Source organism: Podarcis tiliguerta, assembly GCF_965153285.1.
Source record: "Podarcis tiliguerta genome assembly, chromosome: 8".
Taxonomy (NCBI): domain Eukaryota; kingdom Metazoa; phylum Chordata; class Lepidosauria; order Squamata; family Lacertidae; genus Podarcis; species Podarcis tiliguerta.
Window position 1 is genome coordinate 53,777,073 of NC_139541.1, and position 17,061 is coordinate 53,794,133.

The following is a 17,061-nucleotide window of genomic DNA, read 5'->3' on the forward strand; positions in this document are numbered from 1 at the left end:
GGTGCTTGCAGGGGCTTATGGGAATTGGAGTCCAATCGCATATCACCTCCCGCCCCTTCCGCAAGCGCTACCCACGTGCTAGGCAAGGAGGAAGCCCATTCGACGGACGGACCAGGGGGGGGACTTACTCCTGAGTGGACAGAGGACAGAGGCGTGGCCGGAGCTGGTCCGTCCTGGCGAGCCACGCCGCCTTCATGCTTTGCCGACGTCATCCAACAAGCGCTTCCCGCCTGTCACTTCCAGGAGCGGGAGTTTGTGTGTGGTGAGGGGAATCGTACCAAACCTTTCGCCGTGACGTCACGGCCAGCTTCGGAGCGGTGCTGGCGAAGGGCAGCGAACTGACAAATTGAGCTTGTGCCCGCGTCACCGGCGGCGGAAGTGCGTCACCGTCTTTCCCGGAAGTTGCTGCGGAGTCTCTTCCGGCCGTCTGAACGTGGCCTGAGCCGCAGCAGGAACCGCAACCGCCGCGATGGTGAAGCCGGGATTCAAAGGCCGCGCCAGCATCAACCCCTCGCGGGCCAGCACCAACCCCGGTGAGTGAGTGGGGTGGGCGGGCAAGGGAAAGGAGGGAAGGTCGCCAGGCGGGGGTAGCCCCTCCGGGCTGGATCCTGCGCTCTCCCCACGGGGGGCTGGGCCTCGGCGCTGGTCCGCAGCAGAGCTGCAGGTGAGGTCGCACTTGGAAGAATGCGTCATGATGCATATGGGGACAAAAAAAGAGAGAGGCATTAATTTCTCCTGAACTGGTGGAAAGTGACCAGGAGCCTCAGGGTCCTAGTGGCTAGCACGATGAGGATGTCGAAAAAGGTAAATTCCATGCTAGGGGTCGTTAGAAAAGGAATTGGAAATGAAGCCGCCAATCTCATAATGCCACTATGTAAAACTATGGTGCTACTTCACATTGAATACTGTGAGCAGTTCTGGTTGCTTCACCTCCGAAAGGATATTGTAGAACTGGAAAAGGTTCAAAGAAAGGGCAACCAAAATGATCAAGAGGATGAAGCAGTTCCCCAAGAGGAAAGGTTGCAGCATTTGGGACTTTAGGAAAGGTGAGTAAGAGGTGACATGATAGAAGTTAATAAAAGTATACATGGCCTGGAGAAGGTGGATAGAGAAAAGGTTTTTTTCCTGTCTGATAACACCTAGTGCTCATGGACATCCTAAGAAGCTGAATGTTGGATAACTCGGGACACATAGAATGAAGTATTTATTAAAGCACGGAGTTAAACCCTGGAACTCGCAATCACAGGAGGCAGTGATGGCCTCCAACTTGGATGGCTTTCAAAAAGGATTAGACAAATTCACGAAGAAGAGGGCTACCAATGACTACTAGCCAATATGGCTATGCTGTGCCTCCACAGTTGGCGGCAGCAATGCTTCTGAATGCCAGTTGCTAGTATTTCACAGTAAGGGAGGTGCTCTTGTGCTTGAATCTTACTTTTGGGTTTTGCATAGGCATCTGTATGGTTGGCTGCTGTGAGAAGAACAGGATTCTGGTCTCGCTGGAACCCTTTTGGCCTGATTCAGCAAGCTATTCTTATGGATCTTGACACAGCTGTTCAGGCTGTGTCTGAGCATTGCACTACCAGGTTTTATAGTACGGCCTTAACCAACCTGGTCCCCTCAAGAGCTTGGGGCTACAACTCCCATCTGCCTCAGCTAGCTGAGGTGGGTGGGAGTTATAGCCTTAAGCTTCTGGAAGGCACCAGCTGGATGAAGTAGTACACTGAAAAACTCTGTGGAGCCGCTTAGGTCCATGGTGACAGAAGATGGTAGCATAGATGTCACAGTTCCTTTTCTTCATCTTTGGTTACTTGCATCCACACAAGCTGACACAGGTTCCTTCATTTGTACAATTCCTCACTTACACTAGAACTGACTGATGGTTCTTTTAATTTTTGGTCATGGTTTAGTCACCATGTCTTTCATTTTCTCTTTCCCTCATCCCCATCATGTTAGATCGGCCAAATGGCGCTGGAGGCCACAACATGCGGGACCGGGCAACCATCCGGCGCCTCAACATGTACAGGCAGAAGGAACGCAGGTGAGGCTGGGTGTGTGTATACCATGAACTGCAATAAACACAGTACTGTCTGGAGGGTTTCCTAGTCAGGGCGTTGCGGTTCCTGAAATGACAAATTCATGGAGAGGACCATAATGGCTATGCTCTGCTTCCACAGCTGGAGGCAGCAATACTTCTCAATACTAGTTGCTGGAGACCACAGGAGGGGAGAATGCTCTTATGCTCTGGTCCTGCTCATGGGTTTCCCATTTGTGGCATCTGTTTGGCCACTGTGAAACTAGTGTGCTGGACAGAATGCCATTTGCCTGATCCAACAGGCTCTTCATATGTTCTTGTGTAAAATGGCATTTAAAGAGGACTTTTCCTGAGACCAGCAAATATTTCACAATCCTATTTCATGAGGAGGCTTGATGCAGAAATTCATTTTAGTCAGTAAAAGGAAAGGGAGTCATTTATTAGTTGGTTCAGTTTACATCCTACACTTCATCAGTTACATTGATCTCAGAGCAGGTTTTTTTAAATAATAATAATAACAATAATAATTTATTTATTTATACCTCAGCCACATATCAACACGCTATAAAGCAGTGCTACTTTAACAACATAAAGTAGAACAAATATCAATGCAGTGATAAGATTGCAGCAGAGCAGCACTAGTAGCTAGTGAAGTATTTGCTCAGCTCTCCCCTCTTACCAAAAGCCTGATTGAAAAAAATGAGTTTTTAGAGTTTTCTGTCACATCTTCAAAGCAAATTACATGGAGGTTTCTGGGAAAGAAAGGAAAAAAACTTGTTGGCAGCCACAGGAGGGAACAGTTTGGATTGGGTCTGTGCAGGAAGAAGGAAGTTCTAACCCTTTGCCCCTGTACAGCGGCCTAGATCCAAATCATCTTCTCTTGCCAGCTGCTATAACATGCATAAGGGAAAAAGTACAGTCTTAAGAGCTGAAGGCCTTAAGTCTTTTTCTCCATAGTTAATAGAAGCTCTGGTTTGGGATGGAATTTTGATCAGGGCTGTGACATGAGGCAGAGAGTTAGGTTGCTTCCTGCCTTCGGCAGCATGAGCGGGATCCAAATTGTCTCTTCCATGGGGTTGCTTTTTGTATTATAAGAATATTGCAGTATCTTGTCATACCATATATGGTTTGCTCATACCGTGTGAGGCTGTTCATTAGGTCTTGCAGGTTACAAAGTATAAAAGCACAAAGCAAATGATGAAACAAAAAAAGTTAAATATTTACAACCAAGTCCTTCCCTGATTTTGAGAGAACAATAGTGGCCACTCCAAAACAAGCTTCCCTTACTGCCATCTGTGGAAGCAAAAAGCCTGCCATTCCTCCACTTCTCTTCTGGGTTGCAGCCCTGTGATTTTTCAGTTTTGCCCCCTATGAAAGCCTCCTGGAAGAAGCAGTGCTGGTTATGCAAATAAATAAATAAAAGCAAGCAACTGCATGTGCACATCAAATTGCACATCTTGCAGTCTGAATTCCTGCAGACTTCTGGCAGCTGACTTTTTGATAAGAAATCCAATAAGCTAAAGCACAATTTGTGGGTGGACTGCCTTATTCCTGCTGGGATTCCTGTTTTTTGTGTGTTTGTGTTTTAAAAGGCTGCTCTAGGTAGATCCTTGTGCCCTCTTAAGCAAGAGCACATACATACTTAGGATAAAAGATTATAGATTTGTTCAAACTTTTAACAAGGAAAATATTCAGCATATGGACTCTGCCTGTAGGTTTACAACACCCATCAGTGCATCACAGGGAGCTGTTGTTACAGGAGGTTGGACTAGATGACTTTTTTTTTTTTACTTTCCAACTCTATGGTTATATGATTCCATGAAAAGAAGTTTTCTGCCCAACTGTTGGTCTGTTAGTTTTTCTTATTTAAATTCTGTAAGTAATAAATCTACTTTTTGTTTAACTTGCTGAATAGCTGGAGACCCCCAATCTGTTTCTTCTCTTCTTAAAGTAAAAATGAAAAGTGGTCCATTAGCATTAATAGTTATTCCCAGACTTTGCTTTAATTAGCATCCTTTTCATGTTGCAGCAAGATATTAGTAAGCAGAAGTGGTTGTGGTGCTCTCTCCTTCAAGCTAGTTACTGTGGCGTGTGTTTTTCTTTGGTCAGGTATTCACTGCTAAAAGGGCACTTCCCCCACCCCACTTAGTTGAGACACAACTTTTGCTACCCCACCTTTACTCAATGCCAGTCTTGCCTGCTCTTCCCTCAAGATCATGTTCCCATGCTTTTCTGCTTCTGAGCTGAGCTTGAGAGCAACTAACCTATTGTTGCCCATCCAAACACCTCAGCACTTGGCAGGAAAGGGTTTCGTGCTGACTCAGCACTTCAGAAGAGGCCACATGACATGCAGGTCTTTCCCCCATCACTGAGCCCGGGGAGCCAGTGTTTTCAAAAGTCCGTTCTCTGTAAGCTGATTCAGATACAGGTTCTTAAAAAACAGGCCTCAAGACCCTCTTGCCATCCCCTCTGCTCCCTCACCTGTTGCCATGAAATATGGGATTGGCAGACAAGCATCACACCAGTGTTGTCAAGGAGAGTCACAGCCGCTTTGCCAGAAACCTAGATCTGGGTGAAGCTGCCCTTCCTCAGCTGCAAGGCTGAAGTCACTGCTGCCTCCTGTTTTCCTCAAACTTGGCGCCTGCTTCTGTACTGTCTGTAAACAAGTCGATTTCATGCCCCGTTGTGCGGCCGGCATGTGCTCTGTACCCCTGAGCAGGTGCTAAATGGAAGCAGCCTTGCTGTGTCTCCCCAAACATCTCCGCCTGTGAAAGGGGGCCAAGGGCAAAATGTGGAACCTCTTAGTGATGTGTTTTTCAGAGGCTCTGCTCCATTGCTTGGCGTGGCCTGTGGAAAAGTGTCAGCCTTGGGTAACAGGCATTCTTGCCCCCGCCTCGGTAACCCTCCTGCCCTCCCGCCTGACATGCAGCCAAGGAGCCCTTATTGCTTCCAGTTGTTCACCTGGAGCCGTACAATCAGCTCCCTTCTGCTCCGTCTTGTGTTTCGCTTGAGCGTTTGCCCTTTCCTTCAAGCCAAGGAGCAGGGGCGGGATGGAGGGACCAGCTTATTACTCCCCTGGGAGCCCTTATAGGTACGGTTTTGTTTCTGTCAAGTACATTTTCTGCAGTCCTCCAATTCCAAACACGTTTTACAATCTTAGCTGTGTTCGCCCTCTTAATACATTGGAATCTGCGAGTCGGCTGAGTGGTCCATCTAGCTCTTTATTGTCCACACTAATTGGCACCAGCTGATCGGAGTTCTTCCAGGGAAGGAATCTGGGACCTTTTTCATGCAAAGTGTGTCCTCCGCTCCTGAGCCTTTGGCTCCCTGAGGACTGCCACTGCTGTTTCCAATTCAGAGTTGGGGAAACGGAAGCTGAAAGGGACTAGCTTCCCTCAGACAGGATCAAGCACAAGCCAGCTCTCCAGTGGCTGTTCTTTGTCTGCAGGAACAATCGTGGGAAAGTCATCCGGCCACTGCAGTTCCAGTCCACAGTGGCACCCGGCACGGTGGCAAGAGTGGAGCCCAACATCAAATGGTTTGGTGAGACTGCTGTGGCAGTTTTTCTTAGGCTTTCTTCCTTGGGTGAAAGGCAGACATGCAGGGACCCTTGTCAAAGAGCTGGGTTTGAATAAAGGCCACCTTGCACCTGCTCCTAAAGAACTGCTTATTTCATCAAGCCCAAGGTGTGGGTGGCACCACATTGGGCCTGGGGTGCCCCCATTTATGGTTCTCTCAATGCAGGAAACACAAGGGTGATCAAGCAGTCGTCCCTCCAGAAGTTCCAAGAGGAGATGGAGACAGTGATGAAGGACCCCTACAGAGTTGTCATGAAGCAAACCAAACTGCCACTCTCTCTCCTCCATGACCGAATTAAGCCTCATGTAAGTCCTCCTCTTACCACCTTGTGGTGGGGACTCTTCTCTCCCCACAGCATCCAGGGACCCAATTTTGTTCTTTCCTTGGATGTGGTTGTATGCATGCTGGACTCTGGTGAAGACTTAGGGGTTGCATTTCCCATGCATTCGCAGAGAAAAGCATATTCCAGTAGGTGTAATTGCAGTAGGTGCAATTAAAGGCCTAGTGAAAGTGTGCAGATTGACTTTGGAAAATAACTCCACGTAAAGCTTATTCTCTAGCCCACCAGTGCACAGATGCCAACATGCCGAGAGAGAAGGGGGGAAGCCTTTGTTGCCTGAGTGTCCGTTTCCCTCCTCATCTTAGTCCATTCATGTAAATGGTGTGTCATTTTGTGATTCGCACCTGCTGAATTGCTTGTCTCTGTAAACCCCCCTCTAGACTTTTCTCCCTTCCCGCAAAACTCCCCAGTTCCTGTGGGCTGCTTCCGAGGGAGTAGGAGCCTTCCTTTGGTTCCAAGCCTGATTGGCTGGAGGAGGGCCCTGTAGAATATGATTATGTTTGCAACTTATAGATGTAAACTGAGCTGTAGCGTGGCTGCTCGCTCTTTGCCAGGATGTGCCCAACATGCAAGGGCTCAGTAAACTTGGGGGGCGGGTGCTATTCCAGCACCATGTTCTTATACTGGCCTTCCAGTTGCCCAAAGAGGAAAGCTGCAGGAACCCTCTCCCCCCCGTGCAATAATAATAATAATAATAATAATAATAATAATAATAATAATTAATTATTATTTATTTATACCCTGCTATCCCCAGCCAGAGCTGGGCTCAGGGCGACTAACACCAATAAAATTACAGTAAAATCATAATAGGGGGGGAAAGGCCAATTTAAAATACAGGTTAAAATGCAATTTAAAATGCAGCCTCATTTTAAAAGTAGCCCATAGATCAAAACCATAAGGCGAGGGAAAGATAAGGGTCAGACTGAGTCCAAACCAAAGGCCAGGCAGAACAGCTCTGTCTTGCAGGCCCTGTGGAAAGATGTCAAGTCCCGCAGGGCCCTAGTCTCTTGTGACAGAGCGTTCCACCAAGTTGGGTCCAGTACTGAAAAGACCCTGGCCCTAGTTGCGACCAATCTAACCACCTTGCGACCTGGGACCTCCAAAATGTTGTCATTTGTGGACCTTAAGGTCCTCCGCGAGGCATACCAAGAGAGGCGGTCCCGTAGGTACGTGGGTCCTCCTAGGCTGCATAGGGCTTTAAATGCAACTGGCATTTAGAAGCATTGCTGCCTTGAACCGTGGAGGCAGAGCAAAGCCATCATAGCTAGTAGCCACCAGTTGCCCTCTCCTCCTCCATGCATTTGTCTAATCTTCTTTTAAAGCCCTCCAAGTTGGAGGCCATTGCTGCCCTCTGTTGCATGCCAGGTGTGTTCATGTGGAACATGTATGCGGTCTGTGGTGTTTCTCTGGTAGCCAGATGTGCCAATTCCCAACTCCGGGCCATTGCCCAGGCCTGGCACTGAAGAGGAGGCCGCTTGGCTCTGTCCTCTGGCTTCTTAGGTCCGCCCCACAGCCTGTGCCTTTCATCTCAAGCCCAACATTCCCTCTGCTCTGGCCCATGAGCCGGGCTCTTTCTTCTACGCATACTGAGCTCTCGCAGGACAATTTTGTTTTCTCACGAGTTTCCATGTGTCTCCAATAAAAGGAAAACATCCTAAATTAAGAAAAGAGTTCTCTGTAACTTGAGTGCACATCACTTAAATGAGCAAGCCTTGCTCTCTGTAGGAGACTCGCTTCCAAGAAAAGGGCTGGCCCTTGCAGCTGGACTTTGAAAGAACAAAGCAAAATGGGAGGCAGATTCTCCCTGACAAATCTGGGCCCTGGCTGGATCTGGAGCCCTCTTTGACGGAACCGAGCAGAGAGAGAAGTGGGATTTGCACCCTTGTAGCTTTAATTGCGTTGGACTGAGCGAATGGTAATCTTACTAATAAGAGAAATGGAGCAGGTCTTTCTGGCAAGCCCCAGGGCTGTGGCTCAGGTCTGTTGGGCTGCTGCTCTCAGAACCCCCCCCCCCCCAAACAACAACAGAACAGGGGCAGTATGTTGTCCAAATCAGCTTAACTTGGGCGTCTTGTTCTGAGCCAGGGCAAATGAGGTGTGACTTCTCCCCCCCCCCCCGGCCTTTCAGAATTCCAAAGTCCACATTCTCGACACAGAAACGTTTGAAACTACATTTGGCCCCAAAGCACAAAGGAAGCGGCCCAACCTCTCGGCAAGTGATGTGCAGTCCCTGGTGGAAAACGCCACTGCTGGAGCCAGCAGCTATGACGAAGAAAAGGACAGGGATCGGGTGACAGAAGATACTGGAGTGAGGTGAGCCCTGGAGCATCTTCCTAGGGAACGGGGTCCCTCTCCCTTCTCTTTTTCATTCTTTCCCCCCCACCCCTCAAGGGCCCTGTTGGCTGAGTTATCAAGACAGGAAATGGAGCTTTTTACCCTGTCAAATGCAGGGCTAGCTGTTTTTTTTCCTGTCTCATGGACTGGGCTGGATCACTCCCTCAGAACGGGCTAGCTAATTCACTAGCTGAGAGCCTGTGTGGTTTAGTGGTTACAGCATCAGACTAAGACCTGAGAGACCAGGGTTCAGATCCCCATTCATCTCACTGGGTGTCCTTAGGCCAGTCACACCCTCTCAGTCTAACCTACCTCACAGGCTTGTTATGACACCTTCAACTGCTTCTTTGCAGGGAGGAGGCGCGAGAGGAAATCTACAAGAAGGGGCAGTCCAAGCGCATCTGGGGAGAACTGTACAAGGTAGGCTCTGTGGAACTGTGGGAAGGAGGGCAGTTCCCATCTCTCGGCCGGAACGTGACCCAATAGGTACCTTCAGTTGCTCTCCATCCATTTGCTTCTGGGAAGGGCCTTCCATATTAAAGATGATGGTTAAATATATATATATATTTAAAGTAGACTATCTTTTTGCTTGCTTGCCCTCTCTCCCTCCCTCTGATAACAAAACGGGAGAGATTGGTGGGATGGGGGCTATTGGGGAGCCCTGTGGGAGGGGGAATGAAAGGCAGAATATTTAGCTGGCTGCCTTATGCTGAAATGGGAGGTTGGGTACTATGTGAGAATGATGGAGGAGGGTGTTTTTCAGTAAGTGGTGCAAGCAAATGCATGTCTACTCACAATCAAGCCCTACTGAATTCAACAGGCCTTACTCCCAGGAAAGTGGAAATAAGCTTACTTGAACTCTAGGGTTTATGCATGCATAGATTCCACTTAGACCTTTGACTGGGGAAGCAGATGTAACTTAGCTAGTAAATCACTTAGACTACTCTTAAATAAGTTGAAAATAGATTGAATATATTATATGGAAGTTCATTTAATATTTTTATTAAATCTACTACTTCCTTACATTTTAAGGCCCTCTGCTGTCACAGGGAACCACAGCCCACCCTCCGCCACTGCATGGAGGTATGGCGGGACCTCTGGTGCTGAAGGGAGGCCCAGCAAGGCCCTCCACCGCTGCAGGTGTATATTGTGATATGTCGAGATATCATGATGTTTAGCTGGTGGTATATCATGATGTTGAAAAACAGATATTGCCTAGCCCTAGTCACTGAGATTCTGTGGAAAGTTTCCTTCTAGTCTAATGTGTGTCCCTTGCCCTCTCTGTGCCCTTCCAGGTGATTGATTCATCAGATGTCGTTGTGCAAGTGCTGGATGCCAGAGACCCCTTGGGAACCCGCTCCCCACACGTAGAGACTTACCTCAAGAAGGAGAAGCCCTGGAAGCACCTAATTTTTGTCTTGAACAAGTGTGACCTTGTGCCCACATGGGCCACGGTGAGTCTCGTGAAGGAGGGGTGCTTGCTGGCAGAGCCAGGAAAGAAGGCTGCCCTTTGATGGCTTCCTGCCAAATTCCCCTTGTCAACCCCTGGAAGCTGCTAGGTCTGAAATAGTTCCTTGGAGCGGAGCGAAGGGTTAGGCCACAGCTCCCCTGGGTGGGGGCTCCTTGGCAAGGAAACCAATTTTGGAAGTGGGATTTGGACTTTTCCAAAGCGCTAGACCTGCAGAGCAGGCTTTTCATGTCTGGGAGTCTTTCGCTATGATCCCTGCGTAGCAGGGCTGTTGGACTAGTTGACCCTTTGGGTCCCTTCCAACTCTACACTTCTGTGATTCTATGAGCAGCTGTGCCTCATGAGGTGGGATGCTAAATGGCAAACTCTTCCCTTCTCCTAGAAACGCTGGGTGGCTATTCTCTCCCAGGAGTACCCAACTTTGGCCTTTCACGCCAGCCTCACAAACCCCTTCGGAAAAGGGGCCTTCATTCAACTCTTGAGACAGTTTGGAAAGGTAAGGCACATCTTTGTTTCAAAGGTGCATTGCAGTGGTGTGCGGTCACTAAGACTAGGCTAGTCCCCTAAATATTCCCCTGGTGCCTCTTTCTCAAAGCCCGGAAAGCTTCTGCCTGGCTTAGGGAAGGAGGTGCGAGGCTCCGATGAGTCCAAGATCCGTTCTGTCATCTTCCCAAAGCCCATCTGGTTTTTGAAAGGAGGCTGGAGGGCTCCAGGATCCTGTCAGAGCCCTGGTACCTCTTTTGCAAAGCCTGGGAATTTTCTGACTAGCTTAGGGAGGGAGGCACGATGCTCACATGCACGACATCAGGACGTCACGTCACATGCATGGCATTGCCGCTGCCCCCATCTCCCTTGCAAGCTGGCACCTCTGTTCCTAACTGTTCCCCTATGAAATATTTCACTGCACGCCACTGGTGCATTGTCGGTGAAGAGCCTTGCATTTTGAGGGGGGAGGGGTTGCTGAGATGCAGTCCTCGGCAGGAGATACAGTTTCAGAAATCCCCGTGGGGTTTTGTGGTGGTGGTGGTGGTGGGGGACTTGGTTCCTGCTGTGCTAGGAAGTCTGATTTCCTGGGAGCGTCCTCCATCTCCCCAGGAGGAAGCTCTGCCCCTACAATTAGAGGCAGCAATGCTTCTGAATACTGGTTGCTATAAACCACAGGAGGGAAGAGCAGATTTCCCTTGGGGGCACCTGGTTTAGAACAGGATGCTGGACTAGATGGGCCACTGGCTTGATCATGCAGCAGCTGTCCCCAGCAGCTGGTTCAGAAAAGCAGTGGCCCTCTCCAGGTTGGACGTTTCCTGTTTGAGGACACTCAATGGATGCTATGCCCACACACATGTCCTTCTCTCCCAACAGCTGCATGTGGACAAGAAGCAGATCAGTGTGGGCTTCATTGGCTACCCCAATGTGGGAAAGAGCTCTGTGATCAACACACTCCGTTCCAAGAAGGTCTGCAATGTGGCACCCATTGCTGGCGAGACAAAGGCAAGTGGCCTTCATCATCATCCCCAAAAAGTGGGGGTGGGGGCTCATGTTTAATCTCCAGTAGGCAAAGGCAGGGGCGAGTTGCTAAAGGTAGCTCTCCTCCTCCTCCTTCGATCAATCCCTACTGTCATTGAGGAGGAAATGCTGCCTCTTAATTTCCAGGAAGCAACCCCTGAAGGTGTTTGATTCTCCTTCCCCCAGCAGTACTGAGGTGGGAGGGAGAGGGAGAGCGCATTAATTAATCTCCGCTGAGCAGCCCCAGTTTAAAGTAGCTGCTACCACATTCATTTTCAGGTGAGTAAGGAGGGCCAAGTTGATGCCATTCTTTCCTCCCACAGGTGTGGCAGTACATCACCTTGATGCGCCGCATCTTCCTCATTGACTGCCCAGGTGTGGTGTACCCCTCCGGTGACACAGAGACGGACATTGTGCTGAAGGGAGTGGTGAGTAGTGGGAGGGACAAGCGCTGAAAGGAGCAAGTGCTTCTCTCCTAGCCCAGCCCTGGTCTATTATTTATTTCTCTGAATTTATATCCCACCTTTTCTCTAAAGAGCTAAAGGTGGCATATATATGGCTTTCACCTGCCTCATTTTATTCCTACAACAACCCTGTGAGAGGCAGTGACTGGCCATCAAGGTCACCCAAGGTCCTAGTGCAACACTAACCGCTACAGTACTCTTGACTCTCCATATTTGTTGTCTACCATATTTCGCTATCAAAAAGGTGCTGAGGATTAGGATGCTTGAATTGTCTTTGCAGAGGCTTCCTGGCTCTTCAACATCTGGCGGAGGGGACACACAGGCCCATCAGAACCCCTGCCTTTGCTCGTTGGAGCCACCCTGCATCGTTCTCACTGCTGCAGCTGTGCCCCAATGCCGTGGTAATGAGCTGCTTTTCTTATCTCCAGGTTCAAGTGGAAAAAATCAAGTGCCCGGAAGACCACATCGCTGCCGTGCTAGAAAGGGCCAAGCCGGAATACATCAGCAAGACGTACAAAGTGGACTTCTGGGAGAACGCAGAGGACTTCCTTGAGAAGCTGGCTTTTCAGATGGGGAAGCTGCTCAAGGTGAAGGATGAGAGCCTGCCTTTTCTTCCTGGGGATTGTGGGTGGAGGGTTATATGGCCAGGCTGTCATGGAGGAAGTCACTTGCTTGGGCTAGCTAGCTGCTGAACTGCAATTTGATTGGGTAAACCCTGTAGCTCAGTGGCAAAGCATCTTTCTTGCAAGAAGAAGATCCCAGGTTCAATCCCCAATGGAATCTCCCAAGTAGGCGTGGGAAAGATGTCCTCTCTCAATCTCCGGAGAGCCGTTTGAGAGTGTACTGAGCTAGATAGAATGAATATAAGGCACCTTCCTAGGTTCTTGTGATTAATAGGCCAGGCGTATACTTGGGAAGCGATGTCAATAATAGGAAAGTGTTTCATCAGAGGAAAAATGAGAAGAGCAAGCAGGCACTCTTGGGTGACTTGTCTCGTTCCAGGAATCCATCCATCCAAGTGACAGGTGATGGCTACATGGGGAAAGGTATGCTTGTGGGGTTCTAGAGAAAATGGGGTTGCAATCTATCCCCCATAAGTATCCCCACCTTCTTGATGTAGCCAGAACCTGCCTCTTGCGATCTCAATAATGAGACTCCACCTTTCCTTTTAGAGAGTTTGAGCAGAGAGGCCCCTTTTTTCACAAATGTCTATGCTTTGTGGGTCTGAAAGAACTGTCCCACTGCCATTTCAGGGAGGAGAGCCTGATGTGAGCACAGTGAGCAAAATGGTGCTGAATGACTGGCAGAGAGGCCGCATTCCTTTCTTCGTGAAGCCCCCAAATATGGAACAGGGCCCCCAGGTAAGAGCTGCATGTTTAAGGTGGGTGAGCAAAGGTGCCATCTGATTTCTCAGTCCCAGTGCGGTCGCGGCTGGAATTCTTTGGAAAACAGAAAAGATGGGGTATAAATACTCCTAAAAATTAATTGATTTTGAACATGTAGCGTAAACTGGTGTGCAATATCTAAGCAAGTGGAGCAGAATTGATTTTGCCTGGTCCTCATTTGGATGGCAAGCAACTCTTGGACTAATAAATCACCCTTGTCCATCAGCCATGACAGAAAACAGGATGATCTTACTGGCCAAGTGATTTTACTCAAAAGGGGGGCGGGGGCAAAACGTTCCTATCTGCCCTCACTGTAAAAAGGACAGGACAAATGAAAATGAGACGGCACTTAAGACCAGGCTAGTCTCACTGTTTCAGTGTTTTGAGGTCCTACATCAAACAACTTCCACTTCTAAAATCACAGAAGGTGATGCTTTCTTTAATTCTAACAGAAGTCATTTCTGTTTTGTTTACTAGTAGTTCTTTGCTGCAAACCAAAACCATGGAGAAAATCAGGAGACCTCCCCCCCCCCCCAATAAAATAAGTTCAGGGGATTTTTGCAAATATAAAGGGATGGGTTCTAAAAGGAGATTTGGGTCAAGATAAACTCTAATCTGGAATCCCTGGCCCTTAATCCTACAGACGTAAGGGGAGGAGCACTTGGTATGTGTTTAATGTGGAAGGAAAATCAAAGAGCATATCTAATCTGCATTCTGCATCCAGTTTTTGAAGCTGGACCCTGCTGAGGTGCAATTATAGACCCAGCAGTGGGAAGTAAGATGTTCTGGAGTGGAACTGACACATTAGCATGTGGATGTGGGTGTTGGTAATTGTAGCTCCCAGAGATGCTTCTTTCCCTTCATCTTCCAGCCCACAGATGCTGCTTTGGAAGTGCCCGCAGCTGCCAGTCTGAGTGACAGCCCTGGGGAGAGCCTTGTTGCGACGGAGACAGCTGCAGCAGAGCCCAGGGGTGAGGAGGGCCCCCCGCAGGAAACCAAATGGCCCTTGTCCCATGTGCGGCAGAACTTTGGGAAGCTCCACGTGGCCCCTCAGTTCTTGAAGGAGGACCTGATCCCCGTGGATGTGCTTGATGTTGATGGGACGGACAGTGATCCAGAGGAGGAGGAGGAGGAGGAGAAAGATGGGGAGGAGGAAGGGCACTCCCAGCTTGGCAAGACGGATAACAGGCCCTCTGGCAAGGAAAGCACCAGGCAGGACCCAAAGGCAGTGCTGAAGTCCCTGGATGAGAAGATTGCCAAGTACAAGAAATTCTTGGACAAGGCCAAGGCCAAGAGGTTCTCGGCAATAAGGTAGTGCCTTTCGCGCTGTCCCTGGGAGTGGGATGGAGCTTGGTTGAGCTTGATAGTTACGTGGGTGTAAAAGTCCAAAAAGTGGAGGCTAAGCTTCTGTCCAGCCATTACGTTGCCTTTCCTACCCAGCGGCAGCTGAGGCAGTCCAGCTGGCCACAACATGCCATGAGCAGAGATGACTTGGCCCAGCCACATACTGCAGAGGAAGGCTTGTGCTGTCCCAGGCATTGCTTGCCCCCCCCCCCCACCTTGATTTGGGGAGGTGGTCTTGCTCCATCAGCGAGTACTCTTCTGGGGACAAAATTGCATTTGCAACAAGGCTAGTGTGCTCTTGTGCCACAACCTTCAGTGTATCTCTCTTCCGAAGTATGTGATGTGTGCGACTCCTGCAGAGGTGGATGGTATTGCTAAATTGTGACTGTCGCAGATGATATGCCTGCTTAGATGGCAAGGTCTGTGTGTGTCTGTGTCAGAATGTCAGCTGTGCGCAGGTTTTTGCAAGAGCCTAAATGCCCACCTCCTTGCCTTGCAGAATCCCCAAAGGACTGAGCGAAAAAGTCTTTGCAAAATCACAGTTGGACTCTGGTGCAGTTGCAAGTGATGAAGCTGCAGGTAGGTTGGCTCTATGACAGCACTGGGAGGTCTCCATCTGAGAGCTCACCCACAAGAGGCCCGTCCTGCCTGTAATCCCATGGTGGGAGGGGATGGCCTGCTCCCGGCTGTCCTGGGCTGTGCTCCTTCTTCCACATTGCAGTCCTGAGTGACTAGGAAACACACTTGAAAGCTCTACATCAAGGGAGGGGTCAATTATTATTAATAATATTATGTATTAAATTTATATACTGCCCTTCTTCCAAGGATCACAGGGCGCTTTACAGTATAAAGGCAAACAACAAACAAAACAATACCCACCCACTCCCATTTAATAAGGCCATAAATTGTTTCTTTAGTCAAAGGCTTGGGAGAAGAGGAATGTTTTTACCAGGCGACTAAAGATCTATAATGAAGGCTCTAGGCCAGTCTCCCTGGGAAGAGCATTCCTTAGATGGGAAGCCACAGCAGAAAAGGTCCATTCTTGTGTTGCCACCCTCTGGACCTCTTATATTCTATGGATTGGGCTGTCATCAGCCTAAGTAGTTGCAGGAAGGCCTTACGTCTTTGGGAACCCCTAGCCACTCATCACCCTGCGGTGCTTGGCAGTTTGGAAAAGCTCCAGCCATCGGCTTGAGCAGAACCACAAGTTTCTGGAGCATTTTGCCTCACACAGTTCTTGAAATGCTGCTTTTAGGGAGCCCGAGGAAAGCTGAGAAAAGAGGACGGCAAGAGGATGGTGAAGAGGACCAGGGTGCCTGTCCGGTGAAGGTTTGCAAGAAACAGAGTTCCAAAGAGGTAGGTCCCCACAGAATCTTTCTGCAGCTCCCCCAGTTTCAGGGCAAGGGGGGCTTTTGCAGCTTATGCACAAAAATATGTACAGCATGTTACGTGGAAGGGGAAATATTCACTGTGTAAGCCCACCTTTTGTTCCTTTTAAATAACAAGTTTCTAGTTCTCTTTAGCAAGAGGTTGCCCATTCATTTGCACATGGCAAAATGACATGGGCTTTGGCAGCAGTGGTGATGCTTTCCTTTGACTGACTAAAGTGGGGAGGGGTCAAGGCATTTTCCCTCTTCCAGTCACAGGAAGGCCTCTTTGCATTGTGCAAAGAGGTTCTCCTGTGTCCTCACCGCATCTGATGGGTGAGATTGTCCAATTAAAAAAAAATTGCCAAAGAGGGTAGCACAAACTTTCTTTGCTTCTTTCACAGAGGAGAAGAGCAGAGCGGCAGCAGCACTCAAAGAAAGTCGGTGTCCGATACTATGACACACATAATGTCAAAAACAAAAACAGGAACAAGAAGAAACCCAACTCAGCAGGGCAGAAATCAAAAACTAAGAGAAATAAACACAAGTAATAGTTTTCTGATCTAGACGCCTTTCTGTCCAGTTTTCTGACTGAAAATAGGGATTCAGCTTTAGCCCGCATAAGTTGCGTCTATGCACTATTCCTGAGCTCTCAAATTATAGGTTGTCTAATGTTAAGGGATATGTTTCCTGTATGTTTTTGGCAGATAGAGAAATTTTTATATAGAACCTTGAACTTGCAGATGCTCCTGTAATTGGAGCTACAAATCATTGATAGAGCACATACCTGCATGTAAATAAATAAACCTGCCATAAAAGGAGATGGGATCAGTTAGCTCTGCTTCAGTGGGAAGAGTTTGACCCTTGTTAAACCTCTGGCTAGGAAATTAAGAAATGAAGCAGCAGCAAGTAAAACTGCTCATTTCCCGAGTTAAACTATGGAACTCGCCCAAACACAAAGCAGTGATAGCCACCAGCTTGGATGGGTTTAAAAGAGGATTGGACAAATGCATGGAGGAGGAGAGGGCTATTGGTGGCTACTAGCCATGGTGGCTATGCTCTGCTTCCACTGTTCAAGGCAGCAATGCTTCTGAATGCCAGTTGCAGGAAGCCACAGGAGGGGAGAGGGCTCTTGTGCTGGAATCCTGCTTGCTGGGTTTCCACTGGGGCATCTGGGTGGCTACTATGAACAGGATGCACGCCTGATTTAGCAGGCTGGTGGCGCTGTGGTTTAAACCACTG

At 48.8% G+C, this 17,061-nt stretch overlaps 2 protein-coding genes across 2 annotated transcripts in view; both read left to right on the forward strand.

Moving 5' to 3' along the window:
* Positions 1-12,970, forward strand: part of AIRIM (AFG2 interacting ribosome maturation factor) — a 98,965-nt gene extending 85,995 nt beyond the window's left edge. The window contains exon 4 of the mRNA XM_083452990.1: positions 12,626-12,970. Within this exon, the coding sequence (XP_083309116.1) occupies positions 12,626-12,789 (164 nt within the window). The 3' untranslated portion in view covers positions 12,790-12,970. The remainder of the gene's footprint in view (positions 1-12,625) is intronic.
* GNL2 (G protein nucleolar 2) lies at positions 98-16,385 on the forward strand. Its single transcript, XM_083452884.1, has 16 exons — positions 98-533; positions 1,957-2,041; positions 5,484-5,578; positions 5,780-5,919; positions 8,083-8,267; positions 8,642-8,708; positions 9,584-9,742; positions 10,139-10,252; positions 11,116-11,244; positions 11,583-11,687; positions 12,152-12,310; positions 12,977-13,084; positions 13,980-14,419; positions 14,952-15,031; positions 15,708-15,808; positions 16,224-16,385. Exons 1-16 carry the CDS (start codon positions 470-472, stop codon positions 16,368-16,370), a joined length of 2,178 nt encoding a protein of 725 aa, XP_083309010.1. The 5' UTR covers positions 98-469; the 3' UTR covers positions 16,371-16,385.
* The last annotated feature ends 676 nt before the right edge of the window (positions 16,386-17,061 follow it).